The sequence below is a fragment of the Cebus imitator genome, unplaced genomic scaffold, assembly GCF_001604975.1.
Source record: "Cebus imitator isolate Cc_AM_T3 unplaced genomic scaffold, Cebus_imitator-1.0 Scaffold294, whole genome shotgun sequence".
Classification (NCBI taxonomy): Eukaryota; Metazoa; Chordata; class Mammalia; order Primates; family Cebidae; genus Cebus; species Cebus imitator.
The window spans coordinates 857,951-875,417 of NW_016107609.1; the positions used below are offsets into that span (position 1 = coordinate 857,951).

General features: G+C 38.2%; 1 protein-coding gene across 4 annotated transcripts in view; it reads right to left on the bottom strand.

Moving 5' to 3' along the window:
- Positions 1-1,703: 1,703 nt before the first annotated feature.
- ANLN (anillin actin binding protein) overlaps positions 1,704-17,467 on the bottom strand; it is a 65,833-nt gene continuing 50,069 nt past the window's right edge. For all 4 annotated transcript variants that reach the window (XM_017502201.1, XM_017502202.1, XM_017502200.1 and 1 more), the window contains 4 exons: positions 15,502-15,588; positions 11,336-11,443; positions 5,630-5,802; positions 1,704-3,015 (listed from right to left, as the gene is read on the bottom strand). In XM_017502201.1, the coding sequence (XP_017357690.1) occupies positions 2,892-3,015; positions 5,630-5,802; positions 11,336-11,443; positions 15,502-15,588 (492 nt within the window). In that variant the 3' untranslated portion in view covers positions 1,704-2,891. The remainder of the gene's footprint in view (positions 3,016-5,629; positions 5,803-11,335; positions 11,444-15,501; positions 15,589-17,467) is intronic.

A 17,467-nucleotide genomic window follows, 5' to 3' on the forward strand; every position in this document is an offset into this window, starting at 1 on the left:
TTTTTTGTAGAGGCAGGGTCTTGCTATGTTGCCCAGGCTGGTCTTGAACTCCTGGCCTCAAGTGATTCTCCCACCTCAGCCTCCCAAAGTGCTGGGATTATAGGCATGAGCCACCACACTTGCATAGAAGTTCTTTATATATTTTTTTATATCAATGCCTTATTAAATGTTGTAAATATATTCACTTTGTTGCTTAGTGTTTTAACTTTATATTTACCAGATATTTTTAATGCAATCATTCTTTTCTATACAGATTTTATTGTAATCTGATTTTTTATCAGAACAATTTTGTTGAACTAACTGCTCCAAGTTTGACTTCACATTTTCTTTAACCTGCATTATGATTTTCTGGTCAGAATCTTTTTTGTGTGTGTGAGATGGAGTCTTGCTCAGTTGCCCAGGCTGGAGTATAGCAGCACAATCTCAGCTCACTGAAGCCTCCACCTCACGGGTTCAAGTTCACTGCACTCCAGTCTGGGCAACAGAACAAAACTCTGTTTCAAGTGATTCTCCTGCCTCAGGCTCCCGAATAGCTGGGATTACAGTTACACACCACCACACCGGACTAATTTTTTATATTTTTAGTAGAGACAAAGTTTCCTCATGTTGGCCAGGCTGGTCTTGAACTTCCGACCTCAAGTGATTCACCCACCTTGGCCTCCCAAAGTGCTGGAATTACAGGCATGAGCCACTGTACCCGGCCAAAATCCTTTTTTCTTTGGTCTCACCAGACACCATTATTGTTTTTCTTCCACAGAAGACAATCATTAGACCTTTCTTTTCTACTTTTCCCTTAAAGAACAGTGTTCAGGCTGGGCGCGGTGGCTCATATCTGTAATGTAAGCACTTCGAGAGGCCAAGGTGGGTGGATCACTTGAGGTCTGGAGTTCAAGACCAGCCTGGCCAACATGGTGAAACCCAGTCTCTACTAAAAACACAAAAATTAGCTGGGCGTGGTGGCACACACCTGTAATGTCAGTTACTCAGGAGGGTGAGGCACGAGAATCATTTGAACCCAGGAAGCAGAGATTGCAGTGAGCCAAGACTGAGCCACTGCACTCCAGCCTGGGTGACAGTGAGACTCTGTCGAACATTATAGTTACTCTCTATACATGAAGAGGGTCTCTAAGAAATACTGTTATACTTTTTTTCTTTAACTTACAATAAATGGTATGTATAGAATATTTTTATGAAAAAAAGAATATAAATATTTCTATGTGATATGTGTAATGTCCTCTGGCAGGACATAAACATTGGTAAAAGCAGTTAGGACAATGGGAGAAGACTTGCTTTTTGTGCATTCTGAATTTTGTAAAATGCTTTTGCGCCCTTTGAATGCCTACTCAAAGATAAATTCAAGTCTATAAATAAATAGAACGGACCTTCTTATCAATCCCATCAAATCTATTCCCTGTTTGGCTGATGGTATCACTCAACCATTCAGTCTCTGCTAAAGACTTGGGAATCATCCTTCCTCTCCTCAAATGTACATCCAATTACCATATTCAGTTGAAATGCCTCAGAAATAGATCCTTCATTCACTTATGCATTCAACAGCAGCCCTAAGAACACACAATAAACCAAACTGGGTAGAGAGAAAAAGATGAATGAGACATTGTCAGCACAGTACCCTCAAGAAGCTCCCAGCCCAGGGATGCAAGCCGCCACACCATGCATTCAAACAGTGCTTCCTAAACAACTGATTCCTTTAGACATTTACAGGTATTTATTGGAGTAAGAGCTCATAAAATATATTTTTTATAATATACACAAGAAAAAATACATTTGAATGAATAAAAAATAAAATGACAGGAGGTGAAAGAATTTAGTGTTCATAGATGAGGTCATCAAGGACCCTAATAATTCAGAGAAGAAATTCAAAGTGTACTTAGAAGTTGAGACCCTGCTTTTACAATATTTTATAATAAAAAAAGGCATTTAAAGGTGATACATGACTTAATAGTTTTCCAAATTTCAAAATGTGTTTCTAGACACTGTTGTTCATAAACCAAAAAAAAAACACAACAACAAAAACAACCCAAACACTTTGGCAAGCAAAGTATAATTAGCCCATAGCAGCTTCATAACAGTTTACTTTTTTAATATAAAGATTTTTAAATTTACACTTGTTATAGCAGAAAAAACTAATATGCTAAGTCTGTAACCTACACAGCAAAAATAATTATCTTGATGAAGCCTGAATTCTATGCAAATGTGCACCACACTGCATGTATAGGAACTGAGTAAATGTAGACCCTGTACTTATCAACTCTTCTATATAGAATATTGAACCCCCAAGTCTCACTCACTGTCTCCATGTCTACATCTCTTTTCAGAAGGCAGCCTCAAGCTTTAAGCCAACATATATTTGTTATTGAAAAAATTCTCATCCTCATTACTAAAAATGTTTCTGTAATGGCCTTCGACATTTTTTTCAGTACCCTAGTAACAAGTCATGTCATGATCAATGAATGATCACAACCTGTAGAAGAAACTACTGAGACTGGAGAATGGGTTTCTGTTTCCAACCCCTGAAAGACGTTGCTGCTTCAAGACCCACAGCTCCAAGAAGACAATTCAGAATTTCTTACTTTTAAAAAATACTGTCACAAATAACTGAATAATTAGATTTCTAGGAAAATGAGGCTTTTAAATTAAGATTTAGCAAAATCAACTATAATGTATTTACTTCTACTCATTGAAGAATGACAGAAATCAGTTAAAGTTTTACATACAAAAGATATAAATACTGCATAATATGTAGTGAATATTGGCACAAACCCTTTCGTACTTAAAGCATAAAATGCAATCAGTAAATCTGATGCTCTTAAGTGTGTTTCTTAAGATGACGTAGGTCAAAAAACCTCTAGATAGCATGGAAATTTCCCAGATTAAGGCTTTCCAATAGGTTTGTAGCAAGCATCAGGTTGCCAGAGGCGAATATCAACAAGAACTTGATTGAGTTTTTGCATCCAGAGATCCCGCTCTTCTTTAGTATCTGCAGACAGCCAGTTCCTACAGGAACAACCAACCAACGAGATCAGAATTCTTTTCTCCTCATTCTCTACCCCCATGTACTCTTGGTACGGAAAAAAAATGACTAAACAAACCAGTCAAATCAATTACCTTTAACCATCTTTTATGGATGCTAATCCAAAGGCAGTTAGTGAGGGGCTTCTCCAAATAAAACAGAGGAAAATTACCCCAGTTTGGTTAACTGATGCTAACTTACACTAATTACACTTGGTAAAGGCTGGTGTTTCCAACAGGTGTTTTATATAGGTAGTGTGTGGCCTGGGTAACTTGATGGCATAGGACACCAACTAAGTGTGGGCGACTTCTCAGCAAGAGCATCAAAGGCCTGAATCTAGGCACTCCCAGTATCCTTCAGAGTCAGGTTCCCCAAAAGCTGCAATCACAGACTCGTGGACCTTCACCTGGCTTTACAGGTAATATTGTTTTACACTGTCTCCCACTAGATTTGTCCTACTATATTAGAACACGGTATTTACAATAAACTATCGAAAGATCCTAAGATTTTTGTCTATCCTAACCTCTCCGTCCATATTAAGAATATTTTTCTTGCATCCATAATTAGTTACAAGTTGAATAAATAACTAGTTGATGGAGCAGGCCAGGGTAAGGAAGGGGGGATTCCCTAACTCGTAGCCAGAGCATCCTTCTAGAGAACAGCCAGCCGTTAGGTTTTTATATTGCATTCATTCTGCAACTTTGTAAGTTCTCCCCATTGGTACTAGAGATGGTGTAAACATGAATAAGTGGAGTTTATCACCTCCTAGTAGTCAATGAAGAAAATACTGCACTTATAATAGCCACCACTTATTAAGCTCATTCCATGTACTCAAAACTGTGCTAAGTATGTTTACTCATTCATCTCTATTGTCTGAAGTCTCTGTGAACCTATTCTGGTTCAAGAGGCTGACAAAATTTTTAAAAACTCTATCGTCACTGTGGAGTTTATTGTTCCCTTTTGACACAGATTTCAGAGGGCCAGCAATGTTAAGTGACCTGCCATGGTTACATTTGATAAGTCAGAGTTAGGATTTAAACTTAAGTCCGTTGACTTCAAAGCTCCACTGTACTGCCTCCCCATGTGATAAAACATTCTAGTTTCAATGTGTAGTCGCTATTTTGAAATAGGCAATAGAGATCAGAAGATAAATCTTTAGTATTGACAGCAAGCTTAGTTAGTAGAAATGAAAATGAGGTACATTAAATTCAGGTGAAAGGCCTAAGTCCAAAAGACTCAAGGCCCTGTAAGGAAACAGATCAGTGAGGCAAAGGAGAATGCAGAACTGCAGAATGTTTATATTCTCACGATCAAAAAAAACAAAATAAATTTTAGGCCACAAACAAAGCTGAAGACTCAGCCAAGACTGAACTGAGAATGTACCGCTCTCATATGCTTGGGCAAAGGGTACCCATCCACATTATAACTTTATAGTGAGAAAGAGTCCAAGTAAATGAGGTAAAGAGTAATTAAAGCACCATATAATCTAGCTATTTTTATCACAGGGGAAGGGCTACAGAGAAGTCTAAGAGAGTTTATGCAACCAGCAAAAAATAAAGTTATATGAAAAATGTGAGTGATATTTAAAATGGCTGAAGTGGGCTGCTGTGGTCAGGAACTACGTAGATGCTGCATTTTGCTTGGTTCCTCCACTGACGGTGGCCATGGGCAGGTCGCTATCAAACAAAATGATCAGAAAACCATTTTGCCTGTCCTGCCCTGCCTGATTCCACCACTCATAGAAAACCACTGAAAGAATGAATGAGTTAAAATGCATAAATCTGGAAGTAATCTAGACATCAAAAATTTCCATCAAATGAGTCCTCTATCTAGCTATTTTAAAACAAATTGGCAGTCTCTGGGCAACTCTGTTCCATTTCAGTATTGTGTCTCCTGGCTGTAGCTTTCTAATATTTTCATATTAGAAACTCATAAAGCTAGTTCTACCAATCTCCCCATATCTGCATTATCCAGCAGCAGCCTAATTACTAAAGATCTTATCGAATTCTAACTTTTGTCCCTAATGACAACTTTGCACATTGAAGTTCGTCTTCAAGCTTCTCTTAGGCATCCAAATAAAAGAACCTATCTTGGAATCTTAGCAATAAACCTTTGTATCTTACACTTGAGCTTAGGGTTAATTAAAAAAGAAGCACTCCCCAAAGTTTTATTCTGTCAATCCCCATCCAGAAATTTGCAGAATAGAATGAGATTGTTTTTGTGAGTCATTTGATTACATGAGGGTATTCTGGGAATGGAAGGAAGGGATGTGTAAAGTCTCTATGAATAATGCTTGTCTCCTCAACTACACATGAAATCTTGAAACTTAACCCAAAGATTATTAGCTAACTGCCAAGAAAATGTGAGCATACTGGAAAATATTAAGCTAAGATACAACCTGAGTATTATACTTTCCTTAACTATATTAATTTAGTTATGATAGATGGTTCTCTTATTGCTTTGTGTGTGTTTTGTTTTCTCACTAAGGCTGTGCCCTTTTCAAAGTCAATGACCATCTCTGATATTTCTCATAGTGGCAAGTACATGGTGGGCAATCAATTGCTTAGTTGACAGAAATATTTATAGGCCAATACATACTTGGTGACACAGAGTGTGTCCCTGCATTGGCTGACAAGAGTCTCTCGGTCATCTTCTCTTTGTGGTCGGACAGTAATTAATTCAAAAGTGTTGCGTCTTGCACAAAATTCTCTGTTGGCTGGTTCTATCTGATGACTGGTACAATTAGCCAGATTTATCCTTCCTATGGGATTCTTTAAAAACAAATTAAGAGAAATTAGCAGAAAATAAGACTATTTAAGTCAGTAAGCATTAAGCAGCATTTAAGTTGGTACAAATTAAAATTAAAAAGCCATTCATTTAAAAGTTAAAATTTAGTTACACTGGGCTTAGAAAAACATATTCAACATTTATTACTGTTCCTCATAAAATAAAACCAAAAAATATCAACTGGTAGCTCTTGCCAACTATCCTATAAAGCTCTTTATTATGGGGGACTTCAAATAAAAAATACAAAGAACAGTATAATGAGCCCCAGGTACCAAAACCAGCTACAACAATGAGAAACACACTTAGCTGCCTTTTGTCTGTACCTTACCCACTTCTCCTCTTTCTATAAAAGGAAACCTAGACGTCAGATTTCATGTGTAAATATTTCTCTATGTCTCTGTGAAACATAAGGGCAAATAATTGCCCTGAGTTGTTGGCGGCCATGAATTCCAGTGGTATGAGAGCAGAAGTGCAGGAAAAAATTCATGAGACCAAATGGTCCTGAAACTGGGAAAAGGAACACATACAGGCACACACAATGAGCCAACAGCTAATAAATGTGTCAGTTCTATCAGAAGTTTTAAAAATAAAAATAGAACATACCATTTTAAAACCTTAGATTGGCTAAGTCTGGAAAAAACAGTAACAACCTCTGTTGATTGGTTAGGGAGTGAGTAACAGATTCTTATGCATCACTGGTGAAAGTATAATATGATCTATTACTGGTAGGCAACTTGACAACAGTAATCAAAAACCATTAACAATGAGCATTTTCTGATCATACAGTTCTACCTAAATTTATCCTAAGCAAATACATAATATATATACACAGGTTTTAATATGTATAGTCACTGTTTTTTCATAATGGCAAAAAATCCCAAACAAATTAAATGACAGTAATAGGAGACAACTAAATAAATCATGGTATTGTTTCCAGCAAATATGGCACATTAAATAGTCTGAAAATCCTCCCATTAAGCCACCAAATGCTAGTAATCAAATTCACAAGAAAGTAAAAATATCCTTCAAAGGCCAAAATCAATGAGCAAGGGAGAATGAAGAATAGCAAACCAATTTGAAACCCTGTCTTCCCTTGGGGCGCCTGCCACCACTAAGACCTGCAACTCAACCTAGAAATGACAGAATATAAATTCTGGTATTTGCTTTAAAACACCCTAGCAAAGCAACTAAACAAAAATGCATGTGTGTTGTGGAGAGACAAATGAACCCTGAAAACTAATAATTAATGAAGCTGGAAGTTCATTATACCATGTTTGCTTTGTGTACATTTGAACATTTTCAATTATAAAAAGCAAAACAGAGCCAGTTGCAGTGGCTCATAACTGTAATCCCAGCACTTTGGGAGGCTGAGGTGGACAGATCACTTTGAGCTCAGGAGTTTGAGACCAGCTTGGTCAACATGGTGAAACCACAGCTCTACTGAAAATACAAAAATTGGTGTGTCTGATAGTGCTTGCCTATAGTCCCAGCTACATGGGAGGCTGAGGCAGAGAACTGCTTCAACCCAGGAAGCAGAGGTTGCAGTGAGCCAAGATCACACCAGTGCACTCCAGCCTGGGCAACAGAGTAAGACCCTGTCTCAAAAAAAGAAACAAAAAGTAAAACATATATGTATATATATTTCCATGGGGTGATGGCGGGTGTGTGTGGGTGTGTGTGTGTGCGTGCGTGTGTGTGTGTGTGCACGCGCGCATGCAAGGGTGTGTGGAAAAAGCAAGGACCAAGAATAGTCATACAGTAGCTCCCCAACTTATCCATGGTTTCACTTTCCATAGCTTCAACTACCCAGTCAACCATAGTAGAAAAATATTAAAAGAAAAATTCTAGAAACAAACAATTCATAAGCCTTAAACTGCATGCCATTCTAAGCACCATGATGAAATCTCCCACCATCGCATCTGTGTTCAGCGTATCCACGCCATACCTGCTGCCTGCTCAGTACTCACTTAGCAGCATACTGAGTAATAAGATCAACTGCTGTAGTATGTAGTGCTTGTGTTCAAGCAGCCCTTATCTGACATAATAAGGTCCCCAAAGTGCAAGAATAGATATGCCAAAAACAAGCCATAAAGTGCTTCCTTTAAGTGAAAAGTTGAAAGTTTTCGACTTAATAAGGAAAGAAAAAAAATCATATGCTGAGGTTGCCAAGGTCTACACAGTAAGCATAAATTTTCTATCCATGAAATTGTGAAGAAAAAGAAATTCATGCAAGTTTCGTTGTCACATTTTCAACTGTAAAAGTTACCACCACGGTATGTGGTAAGTGCCTAATTAAAATAGAAAAGGCATTAAATTTGTGAGTGTAAGACATCAACAGAAACGTGTTGTGACTGATGGCAACTGGGTCTGGTACTTATCCATGGTTTCATGCATTCACTGGGGGTCCTGGAATGCATCCACTGAGGATAAGGGAGAACTACTGTCTATTACTGCATATGTGAGGAGACCTGCCTTGGCAGACATTAAGATTTATTTTAAAGCTATGTTCATTTAGATTGGGATAGAGAAATAGACCAAAGGAAACAGAACAGTGAGCCTAAAATTAAACCTACACATATAATGACATCTTGATACACATGAGAAGTGGCATTGTAGATCAGTGAATGATATAGTTTGGATATTTGTCTTTACCCAGATCTCATGTTCAATTGTAATCCCCAGTGTTGGAGGTGGGGCCTGGTGGGAGGTGACTGGATTATGGGGGTGGATTTCTCAAGAAATCCCCTTGGTGCTGTCCTCACAATAGTGAATGAGTTCTCACATGAGCTGATTGTTTAAAAATGTGTGGCACCTCCCCTTGCTCACTCACTAGCTTGCTCCTGCTTTTACCCTGTGATACACCTGCTCCCACTTCACTTTCTGCCGTGAGTGAAAGCTCCCTGAGAGGCCTCCCCAGAAGCTCAGCAGATGCCAGTGTCATGCTTTTAGTATAGCCTGAAGAACCAGCAGCCAATTAAAAAATTAGCCAGTCTTGGGTATTTCTTCATAGCAATGCAAGAATGGCCTAATGCAGAGGGGAAAGAACCAACAATTCAATGATGCTGGCACAATTGGTTATCCAGGTGGAAAAAAAAATTCAATTCTAGGGAAATTCAATGTGAAGTATAAACATTTATAACTTTAGAAAGAGGTATAAAAGAAATCTTTGACTGCAGGGTAAGGATAGTTTCTTAAATTAGACCCTAAAAAGTACAAAGCAATAGACTGACAGGTCTGAATACCTTAACATTAGAAAAGTGCATGAGAAGACACTATAAAGATAAATTAAAAGATATGTCAAACCTAAGACTAGGGAAATATAATTGTAATGTTCCAATATTAAAATGGATAATATACAATCAGCTCATAGGAGAGAAAATAAAAATGGCCATACACACTCTTATGCTTAGAAAAGATACTTAGTCTAGTAATCAAGAAGATATAAAATTTTTTTAAATGAGAGAACATTCACATCTATCTTATTGATGGAAGTTTAAAAGCCTGACATATGAAGTGTTGGTGGGAATATGAAAAACTGAGAACTCTCAAATATCCCTGGTGGGAATGGAAAATCGTACAACCACTTTTGCGACTCATTTGACAAAATCAAGTTGTAGATGTGCAAGCCCTACAACCCAGCAATTCTGCTACTAGATAACATTCAAAAAAGAACTCTCATCCATGTGTACAAGAAACTAAGTCTTCCTGCATGAGGACCGTAAAAGGTACAAACCAAAAGAAAACGAGAAGAAAGTGAATCACAGCAGCACTGTCTGTATACAACAATTTAGATATAATCTTAAGGGTCTCTAAACAGGAAAATGGATAAACTGTAATGTGTTCTTACAATAGAATACTATAGAGAGAAAAGAGGACAAAACAGAGCTACACATACCACCCCAGACAAATTTCACAAACCATACTGACCCAAAAAAGCCAAGTTGCAGAATAATACATACCGTATGTTATTATCTGTATAATGTTTAAAGACATGCAATTGCAGCAACATATATTGCTTATATACATGTATAGGTTCAACAACCCAAATCTGAAAATCTTGAATTCTGAAATGCTCCAAAATCTAAAACTTTTTGACAGTGAACATGGTGCTCAAAGGAAATGCCCATTGGAGCATCTCAGATTTTGAATTTTTGAGTTAGGAGATAATTAATTGGCAAGTATAATGCAAATAGTCCAAAATCTGGAAAAAAGATTCCAAATGCGAAACACCTCTAAATACCAAGGATTATAGATGAGGGATATTCAATCTGTATAATAAAAATTTGAATAAGTGCATGGGAACAATAAACAATTTTAGGATAGAGGTTATCTCTGTGGGAGAGAGAATTACATGGGGAGCTTCAACTGGAATGGTAACACAGAGGTTGACTGAAATTGTTCTATGCCCTTTTGAATGTCTCAAACATTTCACGATAAATTTTTAAAATATTAACAATTTTAATGACTACAGTGTAACACACATCACTATCAAACACAACATTATAGACTTATCTTTACTGATATTGAAAGACATGAGATATTTTATCAAGTAAAAAATCAGATTATAAAAAGCATGCTTTTCTTTTTTAAAAGATTCATAATTACTATATATTATATATTTCAAAAATTTGAAAAGATATCTAACCAAAATATGAACAATAGCTATGTCTGTTATGAATAATTTTCCTTTTTAATTCTGCTTATTTCTATTTTCCAGTTTGGAGATAACAAATAATCTTACTTGGGCAATGATATTAACTTCTTTAAAAACATGACACAATTTATTACACAAAATCCTCTTATTAAATTTTAGAAACAAAATACAAACCATTGTTCCTATGGGTGGGTTTCCATTATTGTTTTACCCTAGCTAATAAGATAAAAAACTAAATTTAAAATATTTCCAACTTCAAATGTCAACAAAAAATTATAATTAAACATCCAGTAGAAAAGAAGGAAACATATATGTGTTAAAGTATTTTAAGAGTGATCACATCATAGGGAATGGATAGAATGTAAAAATTTTAAACAAATGAGATAGACACACACACATTAATTTACAAGAAAAATGCCTTTTTTTTTTTTTTTTTGAGACGGAGTCTTGCTCTGTCGCCCAGGCTGGAGTGCTGTGGCGTGATCTTGGCCCACAGTAACCTCAGCCTCCTGGGTCCAAGTAATTCTCCTGCCTCAGCCTCCTGAGTAGCTGGAATTACAGGCACCCACCACCACACCCAGCTAATTTTTGTATTTTTAGGAGAGACAGGGTTTTGCCATGTTGGCCAGGTTGGTCTCAAACTCCTGACCTCAGGTGATCCATCCACCTCAGCCTCCCAAAGTGCTGAGATTACAGGCGTAAGCCACCACACCCAGCCAACAAGAACATTTTCAATGGCTTAATGAGTACACAGAAAGGGGAATTAATTTGGGTGAGTGATGGGGGCCAGGGGGAACACTTGCATGAACACTACACGAAAGTCAATCAGGGCTTTCACCACTAACCAATACAATTTAAATTACCTTTCGTTTCTCATCATCCGGGTAAGTCCAATAAGATATACAGTTTCCAGAAAGAACACACCATCTTCGATGCCAGGCACCAAAACCACTAACATCTTCAAATATGGTCTGGAAAAGTCAATTGAAATGCTGGCTTTAGAAAGTTGAAGAAAATATCCCAACAATGAAATACTGATTCTGTATGTTAACTGCAGTATGTTGACATATTTCATATATGAAAATCTATTTGTATGATTTCATGTCTTTTATCTTAGTAATGAAAATCACTGATTATTCATATCAGAAATTTACTTCAACATCATCTACAAGCATTTAAGAACATTCAGATATCAACCCTGAATTAAATACATCTACCTAATTTTAGACTTTAAAAAAGTGTAGTGTCCCTAACCAAATGCCCCTTAAACAAGGGAAATGCCTCTAGTGTTGGAGAATTAATATGAAATTATCACACCATACTTATTTTAAAAAACTAATGATAACATATTAAGTAAAACCTATCTTAAGATGCAAGACTGGGATTTAATCATTATTCAGGAGATCAAGTTTTCTAACAGGAATAGAAAAGAGTCAGCTTATGATCACGGGCCTTGGTCAATAACTGTGATAAACATCACAACTCCAAGTCCACTGCTGGGCCGTGAGACCCGCTTGGAGTGATGCCTCCCTGCAGTCAGGCGTTCGTCCTTAGGAATGCTAGTTATATTCTAAAGGTAGGCAAGGCAGTAGTGTTGGCTAGAGACAGGACTCCAGAATAGGCAACTATAATAACATCTGGTTTTGTTCCACGGAAGCACTTCCACTTAAACAGTGTAAGCAGAGGCTAAGAGTTTTTTACCTACTATTATTTGGCTATAGTCATAACAGATCCCTAAACTACATAAAAGCCCTCACTTTTCATTAAAAAGGAAAAACAGAAACCATTCATCTGGGAACTTCTCTGTTAAAGAACAAAGCAAAGTAAAAATGTAACAATGCTGCAGATCAGGGAAACCTTTTCTATAAGGGCCGGAGAGTAAATATTTTAGACTTTGGGCCATAAGGTCCCTGCCACAGCTACTCAGTTCAGCTGCTGGGCACAGAAACAGCCACAGATGCTAAGTAAGCATATGAGCCTCTGTTCCAATCAAAGGCTATAAAAACATTCAGTGGGGCCTGCTGTGCTGCCCTCTGATACAGACGATTCAAAGGCATCTTTGCATTTGATTTCAGATTACCTTCATATCACAACTTTACTTGTCTGATTGTTGAGAAGCTAATAATAAGCTAGTATTACTTGGCTGTTGTGTGAGAGACTATTCTAAGAATATCTGTATTTTAAAAGTATCTCAACTAATCCTTACTCCAACTCTGTGACAGTTGGATATACACTCTTCTCAATTTACTGTTTTAGGTAAATTTCCCAAAAGGTGGCTTGAATTGGGAGTCTAATTTCTGGCCATGATGTGTGAGAGCAAATGTTACCAAGCTAGATTGAAACCGCAGATTAATTAGCTTGTTCCAACCATATGCCCTCCTGCCTCACCTTTTTCCTCCTCCCCGATCCTTCCATTTTCCTCCCCAAGCAGCATTTTTCTAGGCAACAGTGCTCACAGCGCCCGAAAGCAGAAAGGAATCTTATTTCAATCTCAAGCATGTTAAGTTAACACAAATGACTCACCAGCTCCCTCCTGTGTTGACGTTCACCTTTTACATCATAAAGGTAATAGACAAGGTAACTTTTGACAGACAAGATTAACACCAGCTATTATGACATCCTACTATAATCAGAGCAGAATAAGAAAAGAACAGCCTTTTTGTTTCTATAGCTAAGGAAACGGAAGGCCAAGGAAATTAAGTTACATCACACAGACAGCAAAACCAGAACCTTTTGGCTGCCAATCCAGAGCACCTGCCTCTTGCTGCTCCTCAGTGGAGGCAGAGCTAGCCGGCACCCTGTCAGAACCACTTACCAGTCTCTTTGGTTGGAATCTCCCTTCTCCCAGCCAGCCCTGGCACATCAGGACAGGAAGCTGAGCTGAGGAGCTTTCATCTCCATTGCTACCTCTAATTTTTTTATATGGGGTAGAGGCAGTTAAAATGCAAAGTTTAGGCAGAGGACTGAAGATAAGTCAGGGAGTCCTGAGCTCTTTCTTACTACATTTCTGTCAGTATGGATGTGAGAAGAATGGGCTATAGGATTCAAGACAGAGTAAACTTGAAGAGATCTAACAAGCTAGTTAAGAGCCCAGCTAAAAAATTAATTAGGTGAGATGTCAAATGCAAATGAACCAGCTACCTTAATAGAGCCTATCTATTGCTAAAGGCATCTACATTAAATATAAAAATGTTTACATGAAAATAAAAGATCATTAGGCAAACACTGCCTTCAACTCAGAAATTCATATGCTTTTCCAAGACTGTCTAGTGCCACCTGCTGGATTTACATGTGATAAAACCTAATAAGGCAGGAAAAAATACTGTTATTCAGTAATAATTCCCAATCCTTTGGAAGTCGGCTACAGTTTCTGTACCTTTGACAGCAGTTACAAACTGACTTGTAACGTCCCTTGCATCATTCAAGTTCTTGCTTCACAGAGAACACCAAAGCAACTTGATTTTCTCTACCTCTTATACTCACAATCTTCTATGCATTCTATACACATACTTTCCTCCTCTGATAATGAGAAAGCTCTAATTATGTATAAAATAAATCCTGTGAACTGTGGCTTGGCTTAATTCTTCTCATTCTCAAGACTTTGCTCTATGAATTACCCCATAAGCCCTAGTTCAGGTCTTCCATGGCCTCTATCTTCAATCTCTTTGGCCCTATTAGAAGCTACTCATCTATATTTAAAGCCGCTTACATCTCTCTCATCTTAATAAAATGTTGACAAAAATCCTCCTTTCACCCTACATGCCTCTGCAAGCACAACATTCTTCTCTCCTTACTTCTTCACTGCCAAAGTGTTTCCAAGAGTTTCCAAGCTCCTGTGCTCATTCCTCATCTCCCACTCACTCTGGACCCATTTGTAGTCCGGCATTTGCTCTCACCTACACCAGAATGATCACCTGGTAATAAGTCCAACAGTCCTAACAGAACCTGATCTAACGTAGCCACTCCCTCCTTTCAATGCTCTCTTCTATGGGCAACCATGATGCTAGATTCTCCGTTATTCTCCCTGCAGTCTCCTCTGAGGCTTCCCTCCTTCCATCCATCCCTTCAATGCTGGCACTCCTCCAGTGAGTTGGCTCTGCTTCCCCAGTTGCCCTGGGCTTCCCCATGCTGCAGAGATCCACATCTTTACCTCTACCAAATGTCTATCTTGAGCTCCAAACCCAGAACTTTCACACGTCTCCAGGCATCTAAAATTCAAATCAAGTAAAACTTAACTCATTAAAATTTCCCACCTCGGTGGGAACTGACTAGTCTTCTTCAGGGTTGTCATTCTCCAATCTGCTTTCCACATCGGTCAGAATGATTTTCTCAATCTCACGTTGGATAATTTCCTCTGTGTAAAATCCTATAAGAGCAACTCACTGACTCCAGGATAAAGTGCAAATTCTTTAAAAGGCCCTTGAACTCTTGCCCCATTTCCCCAACCTCACTTCCCTCCCGAGTCGCTGACCTCATTCCCCACCCACCAATCACACACATGCACTCAAACTGCAAGCTCAAGTTATCCAGAAACACCTGCCACTGTCTGCATGTGTCATCTTTCTTTTCTTTGGGTAGGAGTGACAGAGAAAGGCCCTCCAAGCCACTGTACATTCACTCCCTATCTGGGACACTTCTCCCTTTCTCCCTGGCAAACTTACTCAGTTAGCAGGTTAGAAATTACTTCTCTCAGCAGTTCCCTTTATCCCACCCCACCCACAGTGAAGACCTGGTGTCCCACCAACTGACCCCAATGCACACCGTTTTCTGCAATTATAGTACTATATTGTACCTGTCTGTTCATTTGTATTTCTGCCTTCTAAACTAAAAGCTCATGAGTAGAGAAATTATTTTTTGTGGCCTTTTACATTCCAACAGCTACACAGTGATTGCCATATAAAGGACATGGAACAAATCTTTACTGAACCAACTTATCACTTAATCACAAAGGATTTCATTCCTATGGGAAACAAGTCCATATTTCACAAAATGGAAAACAGAAAGTTAAAGACTAAGTGATGTTACTTACTAGAAAACCTCTTTCTTCAACACTGGAATTCACTTGACATTTTATTTTTAAATAAATATGACCTTCCAAAGAAGATAAAAAGGGGACCTGCAAAGAAAACAGGTACATTATTTGCAAAAGAGGTTCAAAGTGTGATTTTTCTGGATAAACTATGCATAAATTATAAACAGAGAATATTACAACTTGAAAACAGCATTTTTTAAAGTTGGAATATAAAAGATATGGCAAAAATCCATTGGTTCCTTAGCAACAAATACTTTTGAAGAATAAATTCATTCAAGGTAAAGGTTGACAAAACAAAAAGCCCTAAATCTCAAGTTAATGTGAGAAGGAAAACAGAAGACAATACTTGTGTTTATCTATTCTCCAACAACAGGAGAATATACTCAGTAAGAAACCGGATAAACCAACCTGTAAACTCACACCACATAATACCACCCAGCAATAAAGAATAATAAACTGCAGAAATGGAAAAGCCAGTCCTTGAATTCATGTGGAATTGCAAGAGACCTCAAACAACCAGATCAATATTGAAAATGAAGAACAAAAAGGAATCATATTTCCCAATTTCAAAACATAATGCAAAGCTTTGGTAATTAAAACAGTGTGGGCTGGCTGGATGTGGTGGTTCATGCCTGTAATCCCAGCACTTTGGGAGGCCAAGGAGGGGGGATCACTTGAACACAGGAGCTCAAGACCAGCCTAGATAACATAGCATGATCTCGTCTCTATTAAACATAAAAAAAATTAGCCAGGTGTGGTGGCACATGTCTGTAGTCCCAGCTAGTTGGAAGGCTGAGGCAGAAGGATCGCTTGAGTCCAAAACTTCAAGGCTGCAGTAAGCTATGATCATGCCACTGCACACTCTGGCCCAGGCAACAGACCAAGATCTTGTCTCAAAAAAAAAANAAAAAAAAAAAAAAAAAAAAAAAAAAAAAACCAGTGTGGTTTGATTTTATCCAAAAGGCTGAGAAGCAACATATGAGACCTTTAAAGCAGCCAACCTCACAGAAGCAGAAACCAGAGTGGTGGCTGCCAGGGACTGGGGGAGGAGATAGGAGGAGTCACAGTTCAATGAGTATAAAATTTCAGTCATGCAGTGATTCTTGTGCCTCAGCCTCTCCTGTAATCCTGGGATTATAGGCATGCACCACCACACCTGGCTAATTTTTGTATTTTTAGTAGAGATGGGGTTTCACCATGTTGGCCAGGCAGGTCTTGAACTCCGGACCTCAACTGATCCACCCGCCTTGGCCTCCCAAAGTGCTGGGATTACAGGCAGGAGCCACTGTACCCGGCCAAAAAGAAGTATTTAAAGGAACCTAAACATGTAAGGAAATATTCTTAGTGACTTAGCAGAGAAGCAAGTTTGCCATAAGCAACAAATTCTGCAGGGAATAAGAGAAACCAGTTGAGCCTTCGGTGGTAGAGCATGGGCTGAGGTAGACCGGCATTCGAAGAAGCAGAGGCAGAGCTAGCTCTCCCTACTCGCCAGTTCTCCCCAAAAGGAATTTTGCTGAGTAAGTGCTGGTTGAAGACAGGTCTGAAAAGCAGAGAGAAATCTTGTAGACATGCAGTACTTAGATCTCAAAGTCCTGCTCAAAGGTGGGGCCTGACACCATTCTCAAAGCATTTAAAGCAAAATTTGAACCAAATCTATCTATAGCTTAATTTCAGCTCAATTTCTGACTACATAAGAGACCAGTCCCTAATCTATACAGTCTGAAAGACAAAAGAACAAGTTATTGCCTATTTCAGTTTCTACTGTTCTTTTCCAATATCTAGACTACAATTTAAAAATGACAAGACATGTAAAAAGGTAGGAAAACATGGAACTTATCAAGCGGAAAAAAGAAATTCTGTCAATAGCAGATCCACAGACAATTTAAATGTCAGAATTAGGAAACAAAAACATTTATACAACATTAAACTATTTAGAGGAAAGGATGGAGAAAATTAAGTGAGA